This window comes from Lissotriton helveticus, chromosome 3_1 (genome assembly GCF_964261635.1).
Source record: "Lissotriton helveticus chromosome 3_1, aLisHel1.1, whole genome shotgun sequence".
NCBI classification, from domain to species: Eukaryota; Metazoa; Chordata; class Amphibia; order Caudata; family Salamandridae; genus Lissotriton; species Lissotriton helveticus.
The window spans coordinates 1,918,620,487-1,918,647,473 of NC_136061.1; the positions used below are offsets into that span (position 1 = coordinate 1,918,620,487).

Consider the following 26,987-nt stretch of genomic DNA (forward strand, 5'->3'; position numbering starts at 1 on the left):
GCAAGGAAGGGATACACGCACAAGGGTGTAATACAACACCCAAATCAATGGGGAGGGGAGGAAGGAGGTGTGGTCAATTCTTTCTATTTAATGATGTTGAAGAAGCACAAGCACTTCTTATGAAACTGTCTAACTAAAATCTAAATTATGTAGGTGCTAACTGAGCATTCCGACTGCAGGGGGCAATGTAATATATAATTATGGGGTATGATGGGGGTGATGGAAGGGGGGCCCTTTCCTGGAAGTAGATTCTAGTGCAAGGAAGGGATACACGCACAAGGGTGTAATACAACACCCAAATCAATGGGGAGGGGAGGGAAGGAGGTGTGGGCAAATCTTCCACAGGAGGGTGTATGGGAGGGAGTTGCAGTGTGGGTTGGGGTACAGCAAGAGAAACAAAAGGAGAGTTCAGAGGCACCAGGATCAATAGGCGTATTGAGGATAATTGAAAGTGGAGATAGCCATATTAGAATTATGAAAAAAGATTTATGAGAGAAGAAGAAATCATGACAAATTTGCTCAGGTTAAAGAAGCACAACGAAGAAAAGATAGGGAAAAGGAAACAGAATGAGTGCCGTAAATTTTTTCGATACAGGCAGTTCCAAGACATGAGTTTGTATGGAGAAAGAGATATTGAAGATAATATCTTTTAATGCCAACGGCCTTACTAATAATCGAAAAGTACAGGCAATAGATATGTGGTTGAGAGGGCACTGCCCAGATATTATATTTATACAGGAAACACATTTTTTTAACAAAAAAAAAGACAATGCACATAAACTGTTTTAGCAATGGGCTGGCTCTCAATGTCTTTCAAAAGCAAGTCTAGCACAAAGTAGAGTTGCAATATATGTTCACAAACATTTGCCATTCCAAGTAGTTTTCACTCAGGCAGATACAGAAGGGAGATGAGTTATAATTAGTGGTATATTAAATAAAACAAGACTGACTCTAGCTACAATATATACACCAATATTAGATAACCCTACCCCCCTAAGGGAGCTGAAACAAGCCTTAATCTATATCCTGGGCCTAGTGATTATAAGAGGGAACTTTAATCTACAGTAAAATCTGGAATTAGATTCCTCTACCAATGTTCGTAAGCAAAATAAGCCATGAATGGCTAAAGCATTAAAAGATTGTTGGAGCGAACTAAATTTAAAAGACCCGTTGCGAAATAAACAGCCGCAAAAGTACGAATGTTCGTATTTTTCAACTAAATATTACTGCCTCAAGAATAGATTATTTTCTTATCTTCCCATAGTCTGGATTTAATTAAATATGAGCACCTACAAAATGCTTTTTTAGACCACGCTATGGTCAAAATGGAAATTACGGGGATTAAGATAGAAAGACAAATTGGAAGATGGACTTTTGATAAAGTCAATTTAGAGGATGAACAATGGAGCACAGAGATAAATAACGAGATTGTAAGTTATTTTTGGATAAATACTGATACTGCCCGAGTAGAGAATGTTTGGGAGGCGTTCAATGCAACCATCTGAGGATATATTACCACCAACGGGATGCAAAAACAAAAAGCGCTATAACTGAAAAGGCTGAAGGTGGAGACTGAGTTACATCAGGCAAGTGTAATGCTTATGCGAGTTAAGCCTTATCTGGAACATTATGAAAAAATATATAACCTGCACCATCAGATTGATACAAGACTGTTGAAGAAATTTTTAAGTAAGCCCCCAATTCCACAGCTGAAGAACAGCCAAATAAAGAAGTTGATGGCCGAATTTTCTCTAGATGAGATAGAGAAAGTCGTAAAATCTTTGGCTAATGGTAAATCATTTGGGGAGGGGATGGAATCCCTTCAGAATTGTATAAAAAGTTTGCAACAACTTTAAATATAGAGATTTTAAAGCTTGTGAATTACATACTAAAGGGAGGGGAGCCCCCGCCTTTTCATAACCCCTTCGCACTACCGCAATTGCCGCCGCGGTTAAGCGGTTAGAATAGTGGTGTAGTAAGTGTTCTAAAGATAGATTTAAAAATAAGGAAACTATTAAGTCCTATAGACCAATCAGTCTACTTAATGTGGATTCTAAGATTTTTACTAAACTCTTGGCTAACCAATTAAGTAGAGCCATAGGCTCTGTTGTCCATTCCGATCAATATGGGTTTGTTGAAGGAAGGCAGCTATGTACAAACACAACTTTTCTTATCGAAACGCAAGATTTTATGACACAAAATCAAGTGCCCGCGCAAGTGATATTTTTAGATGCTGAAAAGGCATTTGATTTAGTATGCTGGGAGAGTCATTTTAGGATTCTTGGGGAATTCAGGCTTCCAGATAATTTGATTCATATAATAAAGTCTTTGTATAAGGGAGCTACCGCACAGGTAATCATTAACTCAAGGAATGTTGGCACTTGTAAGGTGAATAGAGGTACACGGGAGGGCTGTCCACTATTTCCAATATTATTTTCACTGTTTATACAACCACTAGCAATTGCCAGAACTAACGAATATGTGGAGGCACCTATTAATGGGATGTCGAACATAAAAGTATTCACTGACGATATCGCCCTATGGCCTAAGCCCAAGAGTAGCAGTCAGGAACATGTATTTGGGATTTTTAAAGCATTTCAAGAACTAGGTGGATACGAGATCAATAAGTTAGAAACTGAAATCCTATTTTATAATTGTACACAGGATAAACTAGGGCCAGAATTTCAATAACTAATGAATGCAAAACCAAAGCAGTACATAGGGATTTGGGTTTCTGAAAATGGTAATGATTTGTATGCATTAAATTATGTTCCATTATTTTGTAATCAATCAATCAATCAAGGACATTTGTAGAGCGCACTACTCACCCGGAGGGTCTCAAGGCGCTTGGGAGGGGGGGGTGCTGCTACTGCTCGAACAGCCAGGTCTTGAGCTTCTTCCTGAAGGAGAGGTGGTCTTGGGTCAGGCGCAGGTCGGTCGGGAGGGAGTTCCAGGTCTTGGCGGCCAGGTAGGAGAAGGACCTTCCTCCTGTTGTCGTTCTTCGGATGCGGGGGACGGCGGCGAGGGCGTGACTGGCTGATCGGAGGTGGCGCTTGGGAGCGTAGAAGTTGATGCGGTTGTTGAGGTAGCTCGGGCCTTGATCGTGCAGGGCTTTGTGTGCGTGGGTGAGGAGACGGAAGGTGATTCTCTTGTTGACGGGGAGCCAGTGCAGGTCTCTCAGATGTCCGGAGATGTGGCTGCGTCGGGGGATGTCGAGGATGAGTCTGGCTGAGGCGTTCTGGATCCGCTGGAGTCTCTTCTGGAGCTTGGCGGTGGTTCCGGCGTAGAGGACGTTGCCGTAGTCCAGTCGGCTGGTGACGAGGGCCTGGGTGACCTTCTTCCTGGTTTCGGTGGGGATCCACCGGAAGATCTTCCGTAGCATGCGCAGGATGTTGAAGCACGACGAGGAGACGGCGTTGACTTGTCTGGTCATGGAGAGGGAGGAGTCCAGGATGAAGCCCAGGTTGCGTGCGTGGTCTGTCGGTGTGGGTGCGGTGCCCAGGGCGGGGGGCCACCAGGAGTCGTCCGAGGCGGAGGGCGAGGAACCCAGGATGAGGACTTCCGTCTTGTCTGAGTTCAGTTTCAGGCGGCTGGTCGTCATCCACTCGGCTACATCTTTCATTCCTTCGTGAAGGTTGGCTCTGGCAGCGGCGGGGTCGTTGGTCAGGGAGAGGATCAGCTGGGTGTCATCGGCGTAGGAGATGATGTTCAGGTTGTGTTGGCGTGCGATGGTCGCGAGGGGGCTCATGTAGACGTTGAAGAGGGTGGGGCTCAGGGAGGATCCTTGAGGGACGCCGCAGATGACTCCGGTGGCCTCTGACTTGTACGGTGGTAGACGGACTCTCTGTGTTCTTCCGTCGAGGAAGGAGACGATCCATTCCAGTGCCTTCTCCTGAATTCCGACGTTGCTGAGGCGCTGCACTAGGGTGCGGTGGCAGACAGTGTCAAAAGCCGCGGAGAGGTCTAGGAGGATGAGGGCCGCTGTTTCTCCGTTGTCCATCAGGGCTCGGATGTCATCGGTGGCAGCGATGAGGGCGGTCTCGGTGCTGTGGTTGGCACGGAAGCCAGACTGTGAGGGGTCGAGGGATCCATTCGTCTCGAGGAGGGCGGCCAGCTGTTTGTTGACGGTCTTCTCGATGACTTTGGCTGGGAACGGGAGGAGCGAGATAGGGCGGTAATTCTTGAGTTCGGTGGGGTCCGCAGTGGGTTTCTTTAGTAGAGCGCTGAGCTTGGCGTGCTTCCAGCCCTCCGGGAAGGTGGCGGTGTCGAAGGAGGTGTTGATGATGTCCCGCAGGTGGGGTGCGATGACAGCGTCGGCCTTGTTGAAGACGTGGTGAGGGCAGGGGTCGGTCGGAGATCCGGAGTGGATGGAGTTCATCATGCGGACGGTGTCATCGGTGCTGATCGGAGTCCAGGCGCGGAGGGTGGTGGTGGGCGGCGTTGCTGCGGTCGTTGTGTGCGATGGTTGAATGTTGAAGCTGTTGTGAATGTCCGTGATCTTGTTGTGGAAGTAGGAGGCGAGGGAGTTGCAGAGGTCTTGCGATGGGGTGATGTCGTTGTTTCCGGCGCTGGGGTTGGAGAGCTCTTTCACGATGTTGAAGAGTTCCTTGCAGTTGTGTGCGTTGTTGTCAAGCCGGTCCTGGAATGCAGTTCTCTTGGTGGCGCGGATCAGTTGGTGGTGCTTCCGGGTGGCGAGCTTGAGGGTGGTCATGTTGTCCGGTGTTGGTTCCCTTCTCCAGACTTTCTCGAGGGTTCGGCAGTCCTTCTTGGAGCTCTTGAGTTCGTCGGTGAACCATGGGGCTTTCTTGCTGCCGGGTCTGCTGGGCGGGGTCCTCAAAGGGGCGAGTTCGTCCGCGCAGTTGCTGATCCACTTCGTAAGGTTGTCGGCGGCTTGGCTGGGGTTCGCTGAGCTGGCGGGAGGGTGCTGACTCAGGGAAGCGGCGAGCTGGTCGGCTGTGATCTTGTTCCAGCTTCTTCGGGCAACCTGTTGCTGGTGGTGGTGGATCGTCGTTCTTCTGAAGGTGAAGTGGACGCAGCTGTGGTCCGTCCAGTGGAGTCCTGTGGCGTGGCTGAAGGCGATGTCTTTGCTGGATGAGAAGACGGCGTTGAGTGTGTGTCCGGCGAGGTGTAAGATGAATGCACTGTTGGCAAAATGGTTATATCTACCAATTTCATTATTGGGATGTGTGGCCTTAATTCGTATGTCTATACCGTCTTTATTCAACTTTCTTGTCTCTGCTGTACCATGTGCTTTATAGATTACATTTTTCACAGAGCTAGAGGGTTTATTCTTAACATTTATTTGGGCAAATAAAATACCAAGACAAGCACTAGACACTTTATATAGACCAACTCTGGAAGGAGGCTCAGCTCTCTCCAATATTAGACAATATTACTGTGTGAATTTTGCACATAAAACTTTTATATTTTGTAGATCCACTGAGATGCCTGATATAGATAACTGTTTTATCGAAAGGATATTCCAGGAGTATAAAATTCTAGACTTTTTAAGACTTACAAAAAATCCCAAGAAAATTAGATACAAGACTCTACAATGGCTAATAAAGCAGAAATCACAGTTATTTAAGTTTTATAATGTACCATTTATTAAAGAGTCTACACTCTTAACCGACATAGGTGTAGAAGACCATCTCTTGATAGAGAAAAGCATTGTACAAAAATGGGAAAGTAGTGCTTATAGTACGATTTTTGATTTTATTAATAAAGATGCCTGGAAGGACAGGGAGGCGGAGGGGGGGATATCGAGCCTGGCATTAGATACTGTATGGATGTATTAAAATGGTTGTATGTGCAGATTAGACATTTCTTAAAAGATATCGACTTGGTGCTGCTTGTGTCAAGATTGGATTTTATGGAAGACTTGATAGAGTCTAATACATGTTGATCTATCAAAGGAAGAATAACGATAGGCAACTATATCGGAAAGCACAAGATAAGTGGCAAGCTAAGGAAAATATTCAACTTCCAGTAGCAGCCTTGGATAAGATCAATAATTATAACACTGCATTGCACATTTTAGAAGAATGCAATTCTGTGCTAAATGGTTATATGCAAAAATTATATCCTCAAATACTGGATGCATGTTTTAGATGCTTACTGTAAGCAGACAGCAGCTGGACCTATATTATTTGGAATTGCCCACAAATAAAAACATTTGGAAAGAAATTGAGAGCTATTGCTCTCACAATTTGGAATCAGGGATGCTCTTAGATGAATACAGAAAAGAAGCTGCTCCTGTGTTTTTTATTAGTGACCGAAACTTAAAAGGATACTAAATGAAGACGCTGGCATCTCACAAAAAGTGAAGGACTGTCCTCACACACCACCAGGTGTCATGCTTCATCATTGTCAGTCCTCGCTCTCTAAAAACTTGGTTTGATACAGAGCGGGCTTTCACCTGGAGACAGGGAGGCACTTCTAAGACTAAGTGGGGTCCCGTGAGAGTTAGTGAAGTTTTTAAAAACCAGTATAATTGCCGAATTACATTTATTCAGAAAGGCAATTATATGGTATTAAAATTACAGGAACAGTGAAAAAAGGGGGGATTATTGCCCCGCCACCGTAGTGGCTAAATCTGTCAACATGTTTCTGCCTTTTTGGCCCAAAGGGTCCACAGCATTCATCAGGACAAGAATAATGAAAAATGAACTGGGCTCCTTTCTTACCAAAATATCAGTATGAGGTTACCACTGGGTAGGTTGACCTGTGTTACACTCTACCACAGAAGATTTTCAATAAACCCTATGGTGGTTTCCTACACGCCTCATGGGAGGAGAGACCCCTGTAGTTGAACTTCTATCAAGGTGCGTCTCTCCCCGTGATCCTAGATGTTTCTGCCTATTAGATCTCTGTTGCTTAAATGAGTTGATCATTCAAGTTGCATAAAAATATCGATTAATCTAAACTGCTCTTCCTCCATGCGCAACCCTTTCTCCATACACAGCTCTCCTCTATGCAAGGTTCTATTGACAACCTCCTTGCACTGCTCCTGTTAAATGTGTTTCTCTTCCTACATGCACAGCTGTCACCCTTCCATGAGCTCCCTCTCCATCCTCAATTGGTCCTCCATGCACAGCTCATGCCCCATGCATAGCCCTCCCTCCATGAACAGCTCCCACTCCATGCACATCTCTCATCTCACTCTACATGCATTGCTCCTTTTCCGTACACAGCTCCCCCTCTGTGATCATCTTCCCTTAAATACACAGCTCTACCTCCACACACAGCTCATCCTCCTCTTCCTACCGTGTGTTTTCATAGTGGGACATACACATACCTTTTAACTTCACATCCTTCTGCGCTCCGAGCTTTTCCAGAACTTTTGTCCATGGTCCTTTTGAGAGGAGTCTTCCCTTGGATACCATCAGGACGATTGAACTAAGGAAACAAAACAGTTTTCAAGACTGGACTGCAGTATTTACAAAGCAAATCAAACATTTTTACTGAAAACATAAAATATTAAGTTGTTGGGAAGATGTTTACTTGTCATCATCTAAGGTTGTACCCAAACCTGGACAGAGGGAACTATGAGGGAGTCCCAACCTAGAACCAAGAGACCTGGTGGAAGAGAATTCTCCCCACAGTGAAGTGATCCATTGCCAGAGATCCATGAGATCTGAATGACTCCTACCAGAAACCAAAGGTTTTAATTTCTGGGTGGCGCTAGGTGTCCGCACGCATGCTCCACCGCATTTATCTGGGCGCTGTAGCACCAACACTGTGTCACAGCAGGACCAGCTCCATAGCCTGGTTGAGGAACGGGGTCCACAAGTAATAATAATGGTAGCAATAATAATAATGATAATAATAATAATAATAATGATGCACACATGGCAAACTGAAATGTTGCTTGACAGATGGATGTTATCAATACCTAACTTTTATGTTACTCATTTTATCGAACCCAGAAGGGTGAAAGGATAAATGGACCCTACTGCACCTATGGTCTCTGGGTGAGTTCACTAAGCCATGTTAATGCAATATGAGGTGACATTCCATATGACATGCATGGTCTGTGAAATTGAAGGCTATCCTCTCAATTTGCCTAGAAGTTGATTACATGCTTCTCGCGACCTAAGCCTTGATGAGAAATCATTGGCTCCAGCTTAACAGGACATAGAATGAGACCATTATTTTGCCAACTGCACCTTGAAAGGCCTTGCAAGGCCTGATGACTCTCCCATTTTCTGAGGAAGAAGTTAAGAACTCAGAATGCCCGGTTACTTACCAGTAACTTTCATTACTCCGAGTCATGTCTTCCTCGTCCCAGTTACTTATGTATGAGTTTATCTACATTCCTGCAGAACCTAATTACCAAACTTGACTTTTCCTCCCCAATCCGAGGTGGCCCCATCCAAAGGTAATGCAAATACCTCACTTCTTGGGGAGGACTTCCCGGAATAATAAGGACTAGAATGAAATCAGTTGAACAACAGGAAGAGGTGGGTGGGAACTCGGGACTGTGACGAGGAAGACATGGACTCGGAGTAATGAAAATGACTTGGTAAGTAACCGAGCATTACCTTCTTGTTGGTCTTCCTCTCACAGTCTTTACTTATGAGCACGTACCGAAGCCGAGGAACGGATTTCGAAAGAAAACACACCATAAGGATAGCAAAAACAAGAGCAGTCAATTCAATGAGCCAAAAACCTTACACCTCGGAGGAGCCACAGAATTCAAAACAGCAGAACCAAAATCAAAGGACACATATTTATTTATTATTTATTTTATTTATTTATTTTAGTGTTTTATAGAGCGCGAACTTGACCCGTTAGGGCATCAGAGCGCTTTACAGAGTCAAAGAGTCATACAAAAGGCAGGATATCACAAGAGTACTGTACATTAGGGGGGAGGGGGTACTGGGTACCAGAGGGATGGAGGAATACAAGGGTAACATTACAATTACAATTACTGAAGGCAGACCCCCGGTTTCTTGGTGGGGCGATGTCGCAGGATGAGGGCAGTAGTCTTTGAGGTGGTTGTGGAACGCGTTTAGCCAAGAAATTTACCCATGAGGAAGGATTTAGCCTCCTTTTTGAAGCGTGACAGAGAGGGGATTCTTCTGATGGCGGGTAGGAAGGAGTTCCATATTCTTGGTGCAGCCCCAGCGAACCCCCAGCATATAGGTTTTGTTTTTCCGAAAGCGTGCAGGCTGGAGCAGGAGGGCACTGGCCGATCGTGAATTTGTGCTTCCTCCGGATATCACAAGTTTCTGTGCAAGATACGCAGGGGAGTTTGAGTGTAGGGCCTTGTGCGTGATGCATGGCAGTTTGAGATGAATCCTAGCCTCGAGAGGAAGCCAGTTCAACGCTTTCAGATGAGGAGTGATGTGATCAAATTTCCTAGTGCCGGTAAGTAGTCTGGCGGCTGCATTGAGGCAGGCTTTTAAGGGTGCTAGGGAGATCGTGGGTAAATCAGAGAGGGTGGAGCAACCATATTCCAGCCTAGAAATAACTAATGATTGGACTGCAAGTTTTAGGTTGGGAGCGTCAAGAAAGGGTTTCAGTTTCCATAGGTAGCTCAGGTGGAATCTGGCAGATTTGGCCATTGAGTTGATGTGGTCTTGCATGTTTAGGTTATAATCTAAGGTAATTCCCAGAGATTTGGCCGAGTCCACAATGGTCGGGGGACAGTTTAAGGCTGTGATAGCTTTAATCCATGTCTGGATCTCAGAGTTGCTTTTGGGCGGGGAGATTAGGAGGAACTCAGTTTTCTTAGCATTGAGTTTGAGTTGGTTGGAGGAGAGCCATTGGACGGTTAGCTTCAGGGCCTAATTCAAGGTGAGGATCTCCTCAAGAGATGAGATTTTTATGAAGATCTGAGTGTCGTCGGCGTACATATGGTAGGAGATGTTTGCAGTGCGAAGGACTTCGGCAAGGGGTTCTAAGTAGAGGTTGAAGAGGGTGGGGGACAACGTTGATCCTTGAGGGACTCCCACCGTGACCAAGGAGGGAGCGGATAGGTTGCCGTTGACTAGGAATCTCTGAGATCGGTTATGGAGGTAGGCACTAAACCAGTCAAGGACTGTGCCATCTAATCCAATCCTAAGTTTGAGGTGTTCAAGTAGCATCCCGTGGTTGACCGTGTCGAAGGCCGAGGATAGATCTAGGAGGATTAGGAGACAGGGTTTGTCTTGGTCAAGGGCTTGTAGAGCATCATCGACGATGTGGAGCATGGTGATTTCAGTGCTGTGTCCCGGTCGGAAGCCAGATTGGTAGTCATCGAGTAGATGGAAGTTGTTGATGTGGTGACTTAGCTATAGCTGCACACACTTCTCCAGCACTTTAGCCAAGAGAGGAATGTTGGAAATCAGTCTAAAATTATCAGGGGAGGCTGTGTCCAGCGACGGCTTTTTCAGAATGGGGAGGATCTGGCCCGCTTTCAGAAAGTCCGGGATTGATCCCTGCCGGAGAGAGGCATTGATTATCGCAGTCCAGCTGGGAATAATGGATTGGGCAGCGGTCACAAGACAGTTTGAAGGGAGTGGATCGTTGAAATGGTTGTTCGGCTTTAAGGTGGAAAGGATTTTGGCGACAGAATCTTCATCGTAGAGTGAGAAATCGGTGCAGTGTGCTAGATTCTTAGGTGTGGACTATGGAGGCAGGGGGGAGGAGGCGGAAAGTCATGGTTCAGTAGAGGGAGTGAGGCAGCACTAAGTTCGTTACCTAAGGTTTTGATTTTGTTTGCGAAAAACGAGGAGAATTCCTCGGATGAGATGAGCGACGTGGGGTTTTCTTTCGCTGTTTTGGACAATTTGTTCGATTGGTGTTTGACCAGCTCAAAGAGTTTGCGTGGTCTGTTCTGGGCATTTCCTAGTTCCGCTCTGAAGAACTCTTTTTTTGAGTTGAGGATGTTCTTGCTGTATGTATTTCTGGCCTGGCGGAGAAGTTTTAGGTGATCGGCCGAGGGATGCTGTCTCCAGATTCTTTCGGCTTGTCGGAGGGATCTCCTCTCGTCGTTGAGGGACCCAGTGAACCATGGGTTTCTATCTTTGACTTGAGCTCTTTTTAGTTTAAGAGGGGTTAGGTCATCCAGAATGTTCGACATCGTTGCGGAGTAGTGATCATTGAGGTCACTGACCGATGTGATATGTGGGGGTGAGGGGGGAGGTCGGATTTGCAGCGGATCTCAAGTTCATTGTGGTTTAGGTTTTTGGTGTCTCTGACCCAACGTTTAGGGAGCACCGGTTGTGGTGCCCTTGTCTTGTGGGTGCCAGGTAGAAGGAAGGTGATGGCGTGGAAGTCAGACCAGTCACAGGGGTCTGTAGAGATAAGCTTGATGGTTGCCTCCTTAGAGATCATCCAGTCAAGAGTGGCCCCTTTCGAATTGGTTGGAAGTGAACAAGCTTGGGTCAGGGCTTGACCGGCCAGGAGGTCTTTATTGGCGTTGACAGGAGGATCCTTAAGATCGTTCCAGTGCAGGTTGTAATCTCCGAGGAAAATGTCTTTGATGTCGGGGGAGCTCTTAGCTGTGATGATTTCCATGAGGTAGTCAGTGAAGGGGTTGTTCATGCCTGGGGCGTGGTAAAAGATATGCAGGTTGCATAGTTGTGTGGTGTTACTGCAGATTGAGAGGGCTAGATATTCCCAGGAATCTGTAGTGTCCACCAGAAGCTCTGTGACAAGGTTAGAGCGATGGATGCAGGCGATGCCGCCTAGAGATGTTAAAGTTGGGGGGACTAAGAGGTCAAGTCATGGGGATGAGGAATCATTAAGCCATGATTCTGTTAGAATAGCTAAGTCTGTGTTATTGTTCAGAATGAGAGCAGCGACATCGGCGGCATGCTTTACTGCCGATCGGCAGTTAATTAAGAGACCAGTCAGAGAGGGGAGGGAGGTGGTTTCGGGAGTCGGGCAGACAGGTGTACAGGCGCTAGATTACTTCTGATCACCCTTCTGTTACAGAGGGAAGCTGATCTGCAGGGGTTGATAGCAACCGTGCAGATGGGGTGTGCAGCACTCACGTCTGATAGACAAGGAGTGATAGGGGCTGCATTATGGTCCTGGAGAATGTCATGGATTTCCTTTTCAGTGAGGTCTACAGGAAGAGGTGTAGCGCCGCGGCCAGGGCGACTGACGCTGGAATCTGGGGATCACGGTTCGATCCCCGGCGCCGGTGGCAGGTTAGCCCAGCACCATGTGACTCTGGGCAATAGCTTGCTTAATCTTCCCGACGGCCCCCAACGCCTAGAGACCCTTGCGGGTGATTGTGCGCTTTACAAATGTGGATTTATTATTATTTATTATTTATTATTTGTTGTGACGAGGGAAAGGTTGTAGGAGAGGGCGAGGTCAAGGGTTTCCTCCTCAGATAGGCAGCTAGGGTGCTTACGAGGGCGAAAATGCCTCAAGGATGTCGGTAGTGGGCGTTTGGAGAGCTCTGGGATATGAGGGGAGGAGGAATTCAGCTGAGGCATGAGGCTAACGAAGGAAAGTTCGGCAAGGTGAAGGAGGTTCTTTAGATCCAGGATGGAGGAGTGGATGCTCTGAATTATTTTGGTGGCTCTGGAGTGCATGAGTGTGGATATCTGTGGAGGGGGGGTGGGAGGTTTAGGATGGGCTGTATTAGGGGTCATAGAAGGGGTGGATTGAGTGTCAGCGGGGCTAGCTTGACTTGCATCAGCAAAAGTCGTTGAAGACGTTCTGGTCTTAGAGTCCCAGTGGGGGCATGAAGGGTGGAGACCAAGGGTCCCGGGTTGCTTTAGTTCGGGGGGTAGGAGGAGGGCTGAGGGGGTTGGGGTGTGCTGTGTTGGAAATCGTGGATTCCGAGTGAGGAGAATGAAGGGAGGGGATCAAGGGTCTCGGGTCAATTGCGTTGGGAAGACTGGTAGGAGGACTGAGGGGATTAGGGTGTACTGTGTTGGAAACAGTGGGGACAGTGGGGGTAGATAGAGGGGAGGAGACCCGTGGTCTTGTGGTGCAAGTGTTAGCAAGGCCAGTAGATGAGCAGGGGGGGGTTAGGAGGGACTGCGTTGGAGGCTCTTAGGGGCAGATTTATGTTGGTAATGCGCCACGTTTGCGTCACGCAGCTGCGGCGTAAACGTGGCGCATCTCTACGACCCATTTATAACGTGACGCATCTAGGCAGATGCGTCACGTTGTAAAGCCCTGCGCCACTTGTGGGCGTTCTGGCGCAGGGTGGGCGTTCCGGGGCAGGTGCGCTTCGCAAAAGTGGCTGAGTGAAATCTATAAGATTTCACTCAGTCACTTTCAGGCCAATGCTGCGTCAAAACCCTGCGCCTGCTTGAAGCAGGCGTAGGTCTTGACGCAGCATTGGTCAGATAGGGCACCCCCGAGCCTTGCTGGAGCTGCGTCGTGCTTGCGACGCAACTCCAGCAATGCGCCACCTTTACGGCACAGATGCGTCACGCATCTGTGCCGTTTTTGCCCCATGGTGCGCCGCATTGTAAATGCGGCGCACCATGGGTGGCGGAGCAGCGGCGCAATATAACTGGCGCATCCCTGGGGATGCGCCAGTTATCATAAATCTGCCCCTTAGAGGGGTGACTTGTGGGAAGTTAGTCATGTTGCGCAGGAGGGTCGGAGGAACGTCAGGACGGGTGTTAGTCATCTTCCCCGCGAACAGGCCAGTAGATGAGTTGGGGGGGTTAGGAGGAACTGTGTTGGAGACTCTAGGAGAAGTGGTTTGGGGGAAGTTAGTCATGTTGGACAGGGGGGGTCGGATTGAAGTCAGGCCGGGTGTTGGTCGTCTTGCCAGTGTCATGCACGTAGTTTCGGAGAATGGTAAAGAGATCTGCAAATTTATCAAGGTTTTTTGTTGAAGCTTGGATCAATACAGTGCCGCTTTTGTAGCGGGTGATGGTGAGGTCAGCTCGCAGGGTTGCTGAGGGTACTATTGTGAGCTTAGTGCCGTAGGGAATGTTCCTGGATGAGCGTACATTGAGGAGTAGCGAAAAGGTATTGCGCCAGGAGGGGATTCTTCTGCAATAGAAAACGAGGTTGTTGATGACAGTGCCTTTGTCCGCACAGAAACGTAGGTCAGAGATCAGTGACTCAGGATGGTTTTTCAGGGTGAGGTGTTTGAAGGCTTTTTTAGAGGTTTTCAAGAGTTTAGGGGGGTAGACCAGAGGCAGTCAGACCAGGACTGACCATGTTGGCTAGGGTTGGGCACACTCGGGGAGACCTGGATCAGTAAACAGCAGTTATTATGACCATAGTCATTAGGATGGTGGAACTTTCTAGGAGATAACGGATTGGCCGGGTTGTGGGAGAGTTCCTAAGAAACAGCTTTCTTTGTGGATTTTAACAGGTTTTTTGTAGGTTAATACAGTCGGTCGGTGCCACTTCAAGATGGTCACCCTAGTTTGGAGTGTTTGTGCAGTCCTCTTTCTGTTACAACTGCCCCGGCGATTGAACCACAGGATGGCTACGAATACAATTCTTCAGCAAGCGGGCCACCAGCAGAGCAACAGAAAAAACACCAGCCCCATGAAAAGCTTGAACTGCCGCCCATTAACTACAAATGGTAAAAACAGCCAACCCCAGCTGAAAACCATCCCAAAGGAACTCCAAAACTGGAGTAGAAGCACAAGACGAAGATGACAAACCCCAGTCCTGACACCAGATGGATCAATTCTGTCAATGACGGCCATAAGACTTAAGGGTAGACCGCCACCCATAGACAAATCTTCAGAGAAAGGAGAAATAGAGAGGGGCACATACCGCCCTGAAGATTCAGATAAGAGTGGACAATCCAGTTGTCTGTATGAACACACACTGCTGTGTGCAACAACAGGGGACAGAAAAACAAAGTCCTTCAGAGCAGTCGCCAGCTCTTTCCAATTCGAAGACTGAAGCATCTGGGTATGATTTCATCGCCCATGTGCAGCAGAATCCCTCAGAGTGGCACCCCATTCCCTCCCACTGGCATCGGTCGTGAGAACCAGGACAAGAATGGGAACCAAAGAAAAAACCCCGCACAAATGAGGGGGGTCCAGTCACCACTGGAGATCCCTGTGGATCTGAAAAGTCACTGGCACCAGAGTCTCGTACTCCCAAGACAATGGGTTCCAATGCCGCAGGAGATGTTGAACAAGAAGATACAGGTGCATTCTCCCCCAAGAGACATGGGCCAATGTAGAGGACATCTCCTCCTGACTGCAGAGCCATGCCTGTGTAGATACTGAGGGATGAAGAAGGAGAGAGAACAAATGAGAGTGGAGAGGAACACAACGCACCTCCCACACAAAGATCTCCCCCAAGTCTATCCTAAAGCGGGCCCTAATGAAGAGGAGATCTTTGGACAGCAGGATCTGGGACTTCTTCCAGTTGATCAAGAAGCCTTAGTACTGCACCATCATGCTCACCTTGAGAACCACGATGTGGTTATTAGAAAAAGAACAAGAGGCAATCAGCGAGTCATCAAGATAAGAGATGAGCTGGACACCCTCAGAATGTAAAAAACCCACCAACGGAGCTAAGAGCTTGGTGAACACAGCAGATGAGCAGATGCCAGTCCGAAGGGCAGGATCCAGAACTCTTAGTGGTTGCCCTGGACAGTGATCCAGAGGAACTGCTGTTGTGATGGATGCATTGGGACATGGAGATAGGCACAATGAGATTGTTGGAGGACAGGAAAATCCCCTTCTGTAAGAGAGGCAGAATCAGCTGGATAAACACCATCTTGAAAGGTACATGAGGGATATACTGATTGACCCCCTTGAGGTCCAGCACCAGGCGAAACTCCTTTGATGCCTTCTGCACCAGAAAAAGCAGGGACTACTAACCATGGAAAATTTCCCCTGGAGATGGCAGTCTTCTGGAGCAGCAACTGTAACCCTGGTAAAAGTGCAGCCAACTTCTCCAAGGAGGGAGGCACAGGAGTCTGAACAAAATGGCGAGGAGGTGAGGTGCTGAAATTTACCCTGTATCCATCTGAGACCACTTGGATGGCCCATGCATTCGCAATAGTACGAGCCCTAATGTCCTGAAAGTACTGCAGATGACCCCCATCAGAAGAAACCTGGAGCAGTCATGCCTTGGGAGGGGCGGGAGAAGATGTAGAAGCTGAAGAGTACTTGGATTTGTCAGCATTAGAGGTGCTGCAGCCATGACCCCAGCCTCGAAAGGGCTGGTATTGCGGAGCCATACCACCAGTGGGAAAAGCCTGTTTATAGCCAAAATCTCTGCTCTCGGCGAATGGATGAACAGGAGAAACCAGCTTCCAATTTTCAGCGGACTCCTTAATCAGCTTCTCCAGATCACTGCCAAAAACTTTGGAACCTATAAAAGGAAGTTTCAAGAGAACTGCCTTCTGAGCAGCATCTGTCTTCCCGGTGTGCATCCAGATGTTGTGCAGGGCCACAATGGCTGAGCTCAAACTGCCGCAAATGCACATGACATCCATGAGAAACCGCACCTGCTGCTCCATCACAGGCAAGAGGGCAGAAAAACCTGCATCCTTCTGCATTTTTTCAGCCAAAGAATGGAAGTCCGTGAGGAGCGACTAAATAGCATAAGTGGAGTTCGCATTAGCATGGACCGTAAAGTTAAAAGCCACATAGGCCTCTTTTACTGCCCCTTCCTCATCCTTATCAACAGCATCAGAGGGCAGATCATCCTCTGACACCACAGCCCCCTGGGTAGACAACCCAGCCATAATGTTAGCAATTTTCACAGAGGGTGGGAACTCCTCCCCAAACCTATCCAGAGGGTAACACTTCAACAAGAAACAGAAGAACAACTGTTTTTCAACATCATTTCATTCATTCATCAGCACATGGCAAATGGAAGCATGCAAGGGCTAAGATTCTGGCTCAGCACGCTGATATTGCGAAATAAAAGTAATCTTCAGCCTGTGCTGGAGTAGACTCTGCAAAGCCCAAATTATCCTGCATATGTTGCATCAATTCAGCCAGACCTGCGCCCTTCACAAAAAGGCCCTTAAGGTCCTCATCATCCCTTTCTATGGAAGGATCCATCCTAGGAATGAATTGCAGCCACCACAAATACTGCAATGATGGCCTGTAGATCAGGGACCAGAGCAACCCAGGCCAATGGCCCAGCCAGCGGGGGAAGATCTTCTAAATCACTCATAATGCAGATGAAATAATCAGCAAAAGTGCAGTTAAATATTCCCTAACAAATAGTAGTGAGGCAATACTCAAACCGCAACCAGGACGACGGAGGAAAGCATTTTCTGATAAAGCCGGCTGATTGCCAAGGCAACGCTGTAATTGCCGTAGCGCACTCCCGAACACCATAAATAGAAGTCCAATGTTGCAAAAGCGTCCTGCACCAACGCACATCAGACCAAATGCCTAAAGCAATACCAGATTTGGGGAAGTTAAAATAAAAACTACAAAATTACAAAAAGTCCCCCAAGGCCGTCACAGGCTGCTCAGCAAGCCCCAAATGCTGCTGTGTGATCACGTATGCCCAGCATACAAGCCTGATCATAAAAATGTAACATAAAGACCTCTAAAGCAGGTCCATAAGAACAACAGTAAAGAAAAACATCCATACCTGTAGCCAAGTTTGAAATCGGCTGCAAAAAAAGAAACAGGAAGTCCTCCCCAGCAAGTGAGATATTTGTACTACCTTTGTATGGGGGCGGTTTTGGATTGGGGAGGTAAAGTCAAGTTTCGTAATTAGATTCTGCAAGAATGGAGATAAACTCATATGTAAGGACTGTGAGAGGAAGACAGGCGAGGAGGTAATAAACACTACCCAAGCCTTGTTCTTGGCTCCAAAGGCCTGCCAAGCAGTACGAATGGCTTCTTTACTCTTAGGAAGCTAACACAGATTCTCCATTCAGCCTGACCGACCCCCAAATGCCTTCAGATGCCAGAGTCAATGTGAAGTTAAACTTACCAGGGGCAGCCTATGGTGACTTCTCCAGTTCCTGATGTCTACACTACATAACCTCTGATCTGCAGACATCATGTTAGCTAATTAAACTAAAGAAGTCTGCCCGTGTTTTACAAACCAGGCATGGCTTGCCCTGTCTGCCAGTGTAGGACTGGACTGCCTCTAAGAGGCTTCATTCACCCTGTGATTAGCTGCTTGGTTAGGGTGCAGACATGTACCGTGCACCTGCCTTTATTTGGCCCACTTTCGAGAGACTTGCAGTCAAAATGAGGACGTTGCATAAAAATCCCGATGACAAAATTCGTTAAAAACCGAGGGCAGACGATTTTTTGTATGGACGGCAAAAGACTGAAATAAACTATCTACCTATCTAAGGCAAACCCCATTTTTGGGTCACTTTTAAAAGGCCATTAAGGTAGCTCTCTTCTTTTCTTTCCACTCCCCTTCCAATTCACACCATCTCACATGAACAGCGCCTTGAGGGTCATTATTTCGCACAACCACAATGTAAAATGTAAACACTCACTCGTGTGCTGTCACACAGACTGAGGAATGCAACAAAGTCACAACAGGCATTGAAGGCCGACCGCCATTGATGAGGAGGAGGCGGCGGCAGCGGTGGCTTATTTAGGACTAGGAGGCTCGTTCACACGACGTAACGTGACATGACGTGGTACAGCACGCTAAGCCCTGTGAAGTAAAAGTAGAAGCCGGACACGGTGAGTAAAATGGAAGATCCTTTATTCAAGAGCAGGAGTACGCGAGAGAGCAGACTCTCCCAAGCAGGAGACAGGAGTCTAATTGCTTTTGAACAGAATGCCAACTCAAGGGAAAACAGAATAATAATGTATGGGCATTCTCAAGCAAGTACAGTCTGATAAAATCCCATCCTCGTCGCCAAAATGTAGTAAAAGTAGAAGCCGGATACGGTGTGTAAAATGGAAGATCCTTTATTCAAGAGCAGGAGTAGGCGAGAGCGGACTCTCCCAAGCAGAAAATAGGAGTCTAACTGTTTTGGAACAGAATGCCAACTTAAGGGGAAACGTAGAATAGGAATGTATGAGCATTCTCAAGCAAGTACATTCTGATAAAGACTCGACCGTGTATTACACACTGGACTCTTGGTTGAACCCTACTTAGCCTGTCGCAGGGGCTGCAAGGGACCGAGGCTCACAAAAAGACACCGAGGTGTTTTCGTTTTTTACCCCCACATGCATCAAGCATTTTTGTAGTCGCAAACGGTGCGATTCCTTAAAATCGGCCGTTTGCGAATGCAAAAGTGCTTTTTGGGATGCATGAAGCAATTTTAGAATTCGTAACATGTTTGCGAGTTCTAAAATTGCGGGTGCTTTTAAGAAGTCGCAGATGTGCGATTTCTTAAAAGCAATGCATCATTAAATTTAAAACTGTAAATTCGCAATTAGGGTGCCAAATTTACCGAGTGGTTGAACCACTCGGTAAATTTGGAAAAAGTGTTTAAAAAGCTGAACATTTTTTTTTTTCAACATTCATGTTTCGTGTGAAACATGATGCGAAAAATACATTTCAGGGGTGCATGGGGGGGTCCTTTGGACCCCCCCCTGCACCCATGAAATTTTCTAAGTGCCACTCGCAATTTGCATTGACTCCTATGGGCCTTTTGGCCCATAGGAATCAATGGGAATTGCGAAAATTACCTTAAGAATTCGGTATTTATTTGGGATTCGGTAAAAATTGCGATTTTTACCGAATCACAAATGAATACCGAAAATAATGATGCATAGCATTTTGCACTTCTTAATTTGCGATTCCTTATTTTTCGCAAATTAAGAAGTGCAAAATGTCACAATGATGCATGTGGGGGTTCGTGACACAACTTCGCCAATGACAAAACACATTTTTTCCACAGTTTTTTTCAAATGCCTGTAATTTCACTACTTTGACAGCAGAGGGAGACAAAGCATTGCAAGAAGAGCCAGACAACAGTTTCAGTTTTTGCTGATCATTCAGGGCACATCACTGTGGCTAAACGGAAACCATGCAGTTAGTGTTTTCCTTCTTCCCAGGGGCGGATTGGCACTGCGGGCATTCGGGAATCGGCCGAAGGGCCGCTGTTTCAGTGCCCTCTGTGGGCCGTTTTTTTTCTCCCCTTTCCCAGTCCACAGAGAGTGCTCTCTGCTGTCTGCTCTCTGTCGACTGGGAAATGGGAGAAAAAAAACGGCCCACAGCATGGAGACAGAGACAGAAATGAAATCGCTTCACTGTGCAGGCCATACAGCGATTATCAGCTGTGGCCTCTACTGCACCCCCTGCCCTGCAAAGCAATCACGCTGAGGGTGGCTGGGGAGGGGGTGATTGTTTACAAGAATCGGCCTCCCTGGGGGCCAGGTGTTTCTCAGGCCTTTTGAGCCATTTTCACCATGGCCCCCCTGGAGCCCACGCCGCCTGGGAAACAGTGATAGTCTTAACACCTCGCCCACAGCCCCTCACATTCAGGGCACAGTGGGCGAGGAAGAATGGGTCTGGCTGTGGGGGCCAGGTGATGTTTTGAAAGCGCACAATCTTCACCTTAGCCCCCCCCCCCCGGTCCCCCCCCCTGTGCAAGAAGTTTAAAAAAAAAAAAGGGTTATAGTTCTTTCTCGGTGTCATTTTAGAACTGATGCATTTTCAATATTACATTCAAGGAAGTCATGGTTGCAGCTTTTCTATTTTATGCAACTAACAACCATTGACAAAACCTATAGTTCTGGCTTGTTGTAGGTGTAACATTACTTGCTGTATTATATATCTGAACGCAATGACAGAAGCAGCAAAATACCAGTCGGGCGGCACACTATGCTAAGCACAGATTTGTAGCTTATGTGTTTTAAGCTACGCCCATAATTACATTGAACACCCCCTTTGGAGAGACCCCTCAGTTTTGTCATCCCACTTAAAGCCCTGGAAACAACACCATGTCACAGACACCTCAGGGCCTGGCACTGTGCATCATGCATGACTCATGACTTCCAAGGTTTAAGATTGACTATGTGCAGGGGCATCTTGAACGCCTCCCTTTGCTTTAGGAACTACAGCGAGGGGTGAGTTCCTGATGAGTCTCTTCTGTCTGCAACGCTGCTTACAAAGGCTCAGCTCACAATTATTGTGAAAAGGTGGGTGAGAGAGTAAGTGAAGGGATGGCTGGATGGATCAGTGAAAGGGTGAATGGATGAATGAAAGGGTGAATGGATGGATGATGAGAGAGAATGGGTGGATGGGTGAGTGAAATGATGGATGGATTGATTAATTGATAAGTGAAAGTGTGAATGGATGAACAGATGTGTGAAAGGGTGGCCGTAAGGATGGATGAGTGAGTGAAAGGGAGGGTACATGGGCAAAAGATTGGATAGATGAGTGAAGGAGTGAAAGGATGGATGGATGATTGAAAGGATGGATGAGTGATAGGGTCAATGGATGGATGCATGAGTGGATGAGTAGATGGATAGTTGGGTGGATGGAAGGAAGGATGGAAGGCTAAGTGAAAGGGTCGATGGAGAGAGAAAGGGAGAATGGATGGCTGAAAGGGTGAATAGGTGGAAGGATGAGTGACTGGGTGGATGGATAAGAAAGTGAAAGGATGGCTGGATAGGTGAGAGGGCAAATGGCTAGATGGATGAGTGAAGAGATGAATTGGGTGAAAGGGTGGATGGAGAGAAAAAGTGAGGATGGATGTTTGGATGACTGAAAGGGTGAATGTGTCTAAGGGTGAGTGACTGGGTGGATGGATGAGTAAGTGAAAGGGTGGCTGGATGGGTGAAAGGGTAAATGGATGGATGAGTGAATGGATGGATGGGTGGAAGAGTGGATGAATGGGTGGATAATGGGTGGATGAGTAAAAGGGTGGATGGAGGGATGGATGAGTGAAATGATGGATGGAAGAATACATGATGGATAGGTTTGCAAATGGTTGAATATGTTTGGATCTGGATTAGCGGCATCTTATGTTTGCCACTTTACATCTCACAATGACTATCCAAGCAGATCTTCCCGACCATTTCTCTCACCAAACATGCCTGCTCAGAACCATGAATTGTAAACAAAATATCAGACTGGACAACCCAGTGCTGTAACCATATATATAGATTATTATCATATGAAATATCACAAAAAGACCTGCACAGTTGATCAAAGCTGCGTGCATACCGAAAAACCGTGAAGTACACGATTGGTTCAACCTGATATAAACTTATTTTGACTAGTTCTTAAATGGTTGTCTATTTACTTACTTACATAATAATGCGCAACCTCCTCTGATGGGTCTGTAAAACGTACCTTTTGTCCAGTAGGTTTGTTCTGAATTTTAACCCTTTGTCCTGAATTTCTACACTCCCCATCCTGAATTTGCACCCATGCCAGTTGGTCACCCTAGTCCTGACACTCCCATACAGAACTACAGAGTGTTCACCCTGCCTTTTCTGTTTGGTTACTTTTGTAACCAGATGCACCACACTGCCAAGCTCTAACTCAAGAGGGGCCATCTAATCCCCTTGGCATCCCACTCTCCACAGGGCTGACCAAAGTAGGCTGAGTAAAGCTAGTAGCTAAGTACTCAAAGCTACATCGAGTGTGCCTCAATTGTCATCCCACCGAATCCAGAAAATACTGCACTAGACTCAGTTCAGTAGGTCTTCCTCAAAGGTTTACTTGACTTGCCACATCCAGCATCCAGAAATGCAATGTGTTGCTAGCCGATCCCTTCCTCTGAAGCAAGAAGGAACCGGTAGGAACCATTTTGTTTACCATTTCTTTGCACAATTTACTGATTCATTTGTGTGCCAGTTAATAATGTAACTTTATTTTAAAGGCCTCATCCAAAATGCAGACAAGGGGCATATTTCTCTATATGCGAAACATATTAATTAGTAAGTTTTGGTTCGTTTTTGTTTGTAGTGTGTAGGTCTGACTGCACTCTATTTTAGGTCCTAGGCCAGAATGTGGCAACATGTTTGTGTGTTGATTTCAGGACATGTCTAAGACTTTATGTAATGTGATTTCTCAAAAGAGAGCTGTTTAGCCTCATTCTATGCTAGGCCTTGTTCGAGGCCTAAGCAAAATTTGCAAACTTGGCACTTCTTTCTCTGTGCAGAAGAATTAACTTTTCTAGCATGTTCAGGTTAGAATTCCTTTTTGCAGATTTTATATCATTTTCATGGTTAATTGAGTAATCCTCAGTCTCCTCATGGCCCAGACTTGAAGGCAGCAACAGATGTGAATAAAACTGTGTTTTTTGTATATAGACATCACTTGCTGGCTGTGAAATAAATTTATGACTAGATTGTACAGATACATTTTTTCAGCATTCTTTACACCCCAGACTGCCTTTTCCTCATTTGTGAATTCTTACTTTTGTTATTACATGTTCTGTTCCCAGAGATTCCAGTCTTACCCTTTCTCCTTGACTTTGTACTAGATTTCTGATTTATGTGATGATTAGCTGGTTGGAAAAGAGTATCTAACGACCTTGTGCAGGGCGTTAAGACTGCATGTAAGTATTCAGTTATCAGACCTGCAGTGCTCCTAGTCTTTACCAATGTTACTTGCTCTGTAAGCTTTAAAAGGCTTAATTTACTAAATATTTCTCTACGAATTAGACCTCAAAGAGTAACCAAATAGTGTTTCATGAAAGGGCACGCCCCTTGAATGTGGGCCACGCCCCTTAACTGTAGGTCACGCCCCTTAAATGTATGCCACGCCCCTTGAACGTGGGCCACTTTTTTCGTCAGTGCCCGGGCCAAATTGTGATCCCAATCCGACCCTATTACACCCAATTGATAAGTTTTGTGATGCATTTCCCCCCTTACTGAAAGTGGCCTCCCTGATGGCCGGATTGTCTTCCCAGGGGATGCTGGTGTCAGAGGATGCTACGGCGGCAGATCCAGTGGATAAAAAAGTGGCCACTCCATCCAGAGGGAGTATGCAGCTGCCAATTTTGGAATCAGAACTAGTGCTTACACTGGTTGTGCAATTCAATCCCCTTTTATGGATTCCCAGGGAATGAGGGACTACATTTAGCAGGGAAATGATTTAGCTGAGATGCTTTTCATCATGGAGTTGCAAGCAAGACTGTTGTCTGACATACCGTATGATGCTTTGAGGGCTGGAGCTGCTTCATCGGGAGAAGCCATTGCAGGAAAGAGGCATCTTTGGACGAGAGTGTACAAGGCAGATGCAGCTCGCAAAAATCTGCGTATGCACCTTCCCTTTCTGAGGGGATCAAACCTCCTGGGAGAGTAAGGGATTTTAGTTATAAAAGGGCATTTGGTCCAGGTTTTACCACAAGCTTTTTCAGCCCTTTCGAGTCAGGGGCCGGGTTGGAGCACCCCTGGGTTGACAAAGCCACATGCCAATTCAAAGAGATTATCATAAATATCTCGGGTTTGTATAGTACAAAGTTATTTACAACTTCAAGGCCTTTCATTTGGTCTGGCAACAGCACTGTGAACTTAGATTCTGGGTAAAATTCATTCACAAGGTGTCAGATTTCTTCCCTTCCTTGATAACGGGCTGATTGCTCCTCATTCTTTTTCTAGGGCAGAGGATGAATTCCAGACATCCTTCCACACGCTGATCAGATTCCGATTCCTAGTAAACCAGAAGTCCAACCCCAAGCCAGTAAGGACAATCCAGTTCATCGGAGTCAACATCGACAAGGAAGAGGGGAAGCATTTTCTGCATTCTCACAGGAAGATCAAGTTGCAGAATCAGCCGTTGTCATTACTCATAAAGTTTCAGGCTGCTTCTACAGAGTGGCTGATAGTACAGGGAGACATGGCATCTACAGTAGCAATTGTCCCTTGGGCTCAACTTTATCTTTATCTGCTTGTACGCCATTTTCTGAAATTCTGGTCCCCGGAGACTCACAATTGCTCACTTCAGATTCCAATTCTAGGACAGTTGAACCAGGACTGTATTGGTAGCTGCAGGAAGATCCACTAAGCAGAAGCCTTTCTTTTACCCTCTCACACCGACAGTCATTAAAACAGATGCCAGTGTGAGGGGCTGGGACTTAACCTTGCAATCCCATCAAGTCCAGGGAAGATGGTCTCCATGCCCTGTTCAGAGGTCCTCGAATTGAAAAGAATTAAAAGCAGTTCATCGAACTTCGTTACAATTTTGCTCCATTAAGTCACCCAATGTTGATTCGAACAGACACTCAGGTAGGGAGGAGCTATCTTCATCACCAAAGAGGAACAGGCCTTGGATAAATCTAGCCGGGTGGCTTTCTAGCGTCAAAAAATCGCGCTAGGGTACGCAATCTTGCTTGCACTAGCCAACTTAATGTTGGAGGCCAGCACACAAGAAAAAAAACTGCCACGCAGCGGTTGGCAGAGTTTCATCAGAACTCTGTGTTACAAACATAACGCGGAGGGGGCAAAATTCTATGAAATCTGCTGGCAGAGTGGAGTTTATCACCCACCCCAAATGGTATCCCGCCCATTCCACTGATACCAAGGGTAATTCAGAAAATTCTGACAGATCAGGTTCAGGCTGTTTTAGAGAGTCCCAATTGGAAGAGTAGGAATTGGTTTCCCCTTCTGTTGCAGCTATTCGGGCTCCCGATGGGGGTTTCCTCTAGTTTCCTCTCTGTTGCTGCCACCAGACCTGAATAAAGTATTCCTAGAGAGGTTGTATCTGACAGCTTAGAGCTTGAGAGCATAAACTTTCAGGGCCTGGGTTGTTCTAAGGAGGTTGCAGAAGCAGTTCAGCAACTCTTAAGGCCTACGCCAGAGTCTTTCCCGTTTGGTGCCTGTTAAAATCTTTGTCACCTTTAGAGAGTGAGTCAATGAATGTTCTGGATTTTATTCAGGATGGATTTACTTTGGGTGTGCCAGTATCAACATTTAGGAGTGAGTGAGTTGCCATTAGGGTGTTCAGGAAATCAGAATTTAACCTTTAGTTACCAAATTATTGAAAGAGTACTCTCTTAAACATCCTGGGATTCATTCACCGGTTCCCTCTTGGGAACTGTTCCTGGCTCTTAGGGCACTACAAGGTCCTCCCTTTGAGCCACTGGAGTCAGTGGAACAAAAATTGTGGTACAAGGTTTTGTTTCTACTGCCAAATTGTTTAGGGTGAAGAATTGGTGAATTAGGGTCATTGCTGTCATTTGCCTATTTTCTTCATTTGTTTGCAGAGAAGGTTTGCATTGAGACCAAACCCTCTTTTGTTCCGAAGGTGGCAGAGGATTTTCATGCTTCCTAGGACCTGGTTCTTCTTGCCTTTTATCCAACTCAATCTTCTCCAGAGGAAAGCGACTTGCATTCTCTCGATCTACACAGAGCTTTATCTGTTTATACACCACGAACAGCATATTTTAGGAAGGTTCAATCTTTATTTGTTACTTTTGGTTTATCTGGCCATGGGTCACAACCATCATTGACAACCTTGAGTTGATGGTTAAAACAGCTTATCATCTTAGCTTACAAGAACTCTGACAAGACACTTTCAGGTCAAGTTCACGAGACGCCATCTAGATGTATGGAGGCTTCTTGGGATTTACTGAAAAAGGCTTCCATGAAGGATATTTGTGTGGCAGGCACAAGGTCTTCTCCTCACACATTTAGTACACATTAATCCAGATTCAGGTCTTCCTCATCACAGACCTGGGGTCCCTCCCTCCCTTCCTTGTAGGGAGAGCCAATAAGAGGGTTTTGGGGTCAGATAAGCGGGTCATGTGAGTGTATTTATGCTTGCTATGGACTGGAAAAGTCTATGCTGACGTATTCTATTTATATGATACTGAGACCGCTCCAATCTTTTTGCATTCAGAAAAGCTTTGAAGACTTGGCTCTATCATCAGTAAGATGTTATGCTCTGTTTCCCCTTTTTCAGTTGCGGGTTAGAAAGCGCCGGGACACTCCTCGGAGTAGCCGTGCGCTATATAAGCAACCCCATTAACATAACATTGGTGGTAGGATTTCAGTTTGCTTTGCATACTTTCTGCCAGAGATTGAAAAGTCTCACCCGGTGAGGACTGTGGCGTGGAAGACCTGAACCGGGAAAAATAAAGTTTACCGGTAAATAACCAGAGCATTCCCTAGTACTTGGGGAGGGGAGCACAGCTAGGCAAAAAAGTCCTTAACCTTACAGCCTTGGACAAAGAGAATGTCCTGTCCATT

General features: G+C 46.4%; 1 protein-coding gene across 1 annotated transcript in view; it reads right to left on the bottom strand.

The window, feature by feature from the left end:
* The window catches only part of CEMIP (cell migration inducing hyaluronidase 1), a 551,721-nt gene that overhangs the window by 8,592 nt on the left and 516,142 nt on the right, over nucleotides 1–26,987 (bottom strand). The window contains exon 27 of the mRNA XM_078682930.1: nucleotides 7,298–7,398. Coding sequence (XP_078539056.1) covers nucleotides 7,298–7,398 — 101 coding nt within the window. The remainder of the gene's footprint in view (nucleotides 1–7,297; nucleotides 7,399–26,987) is intronic.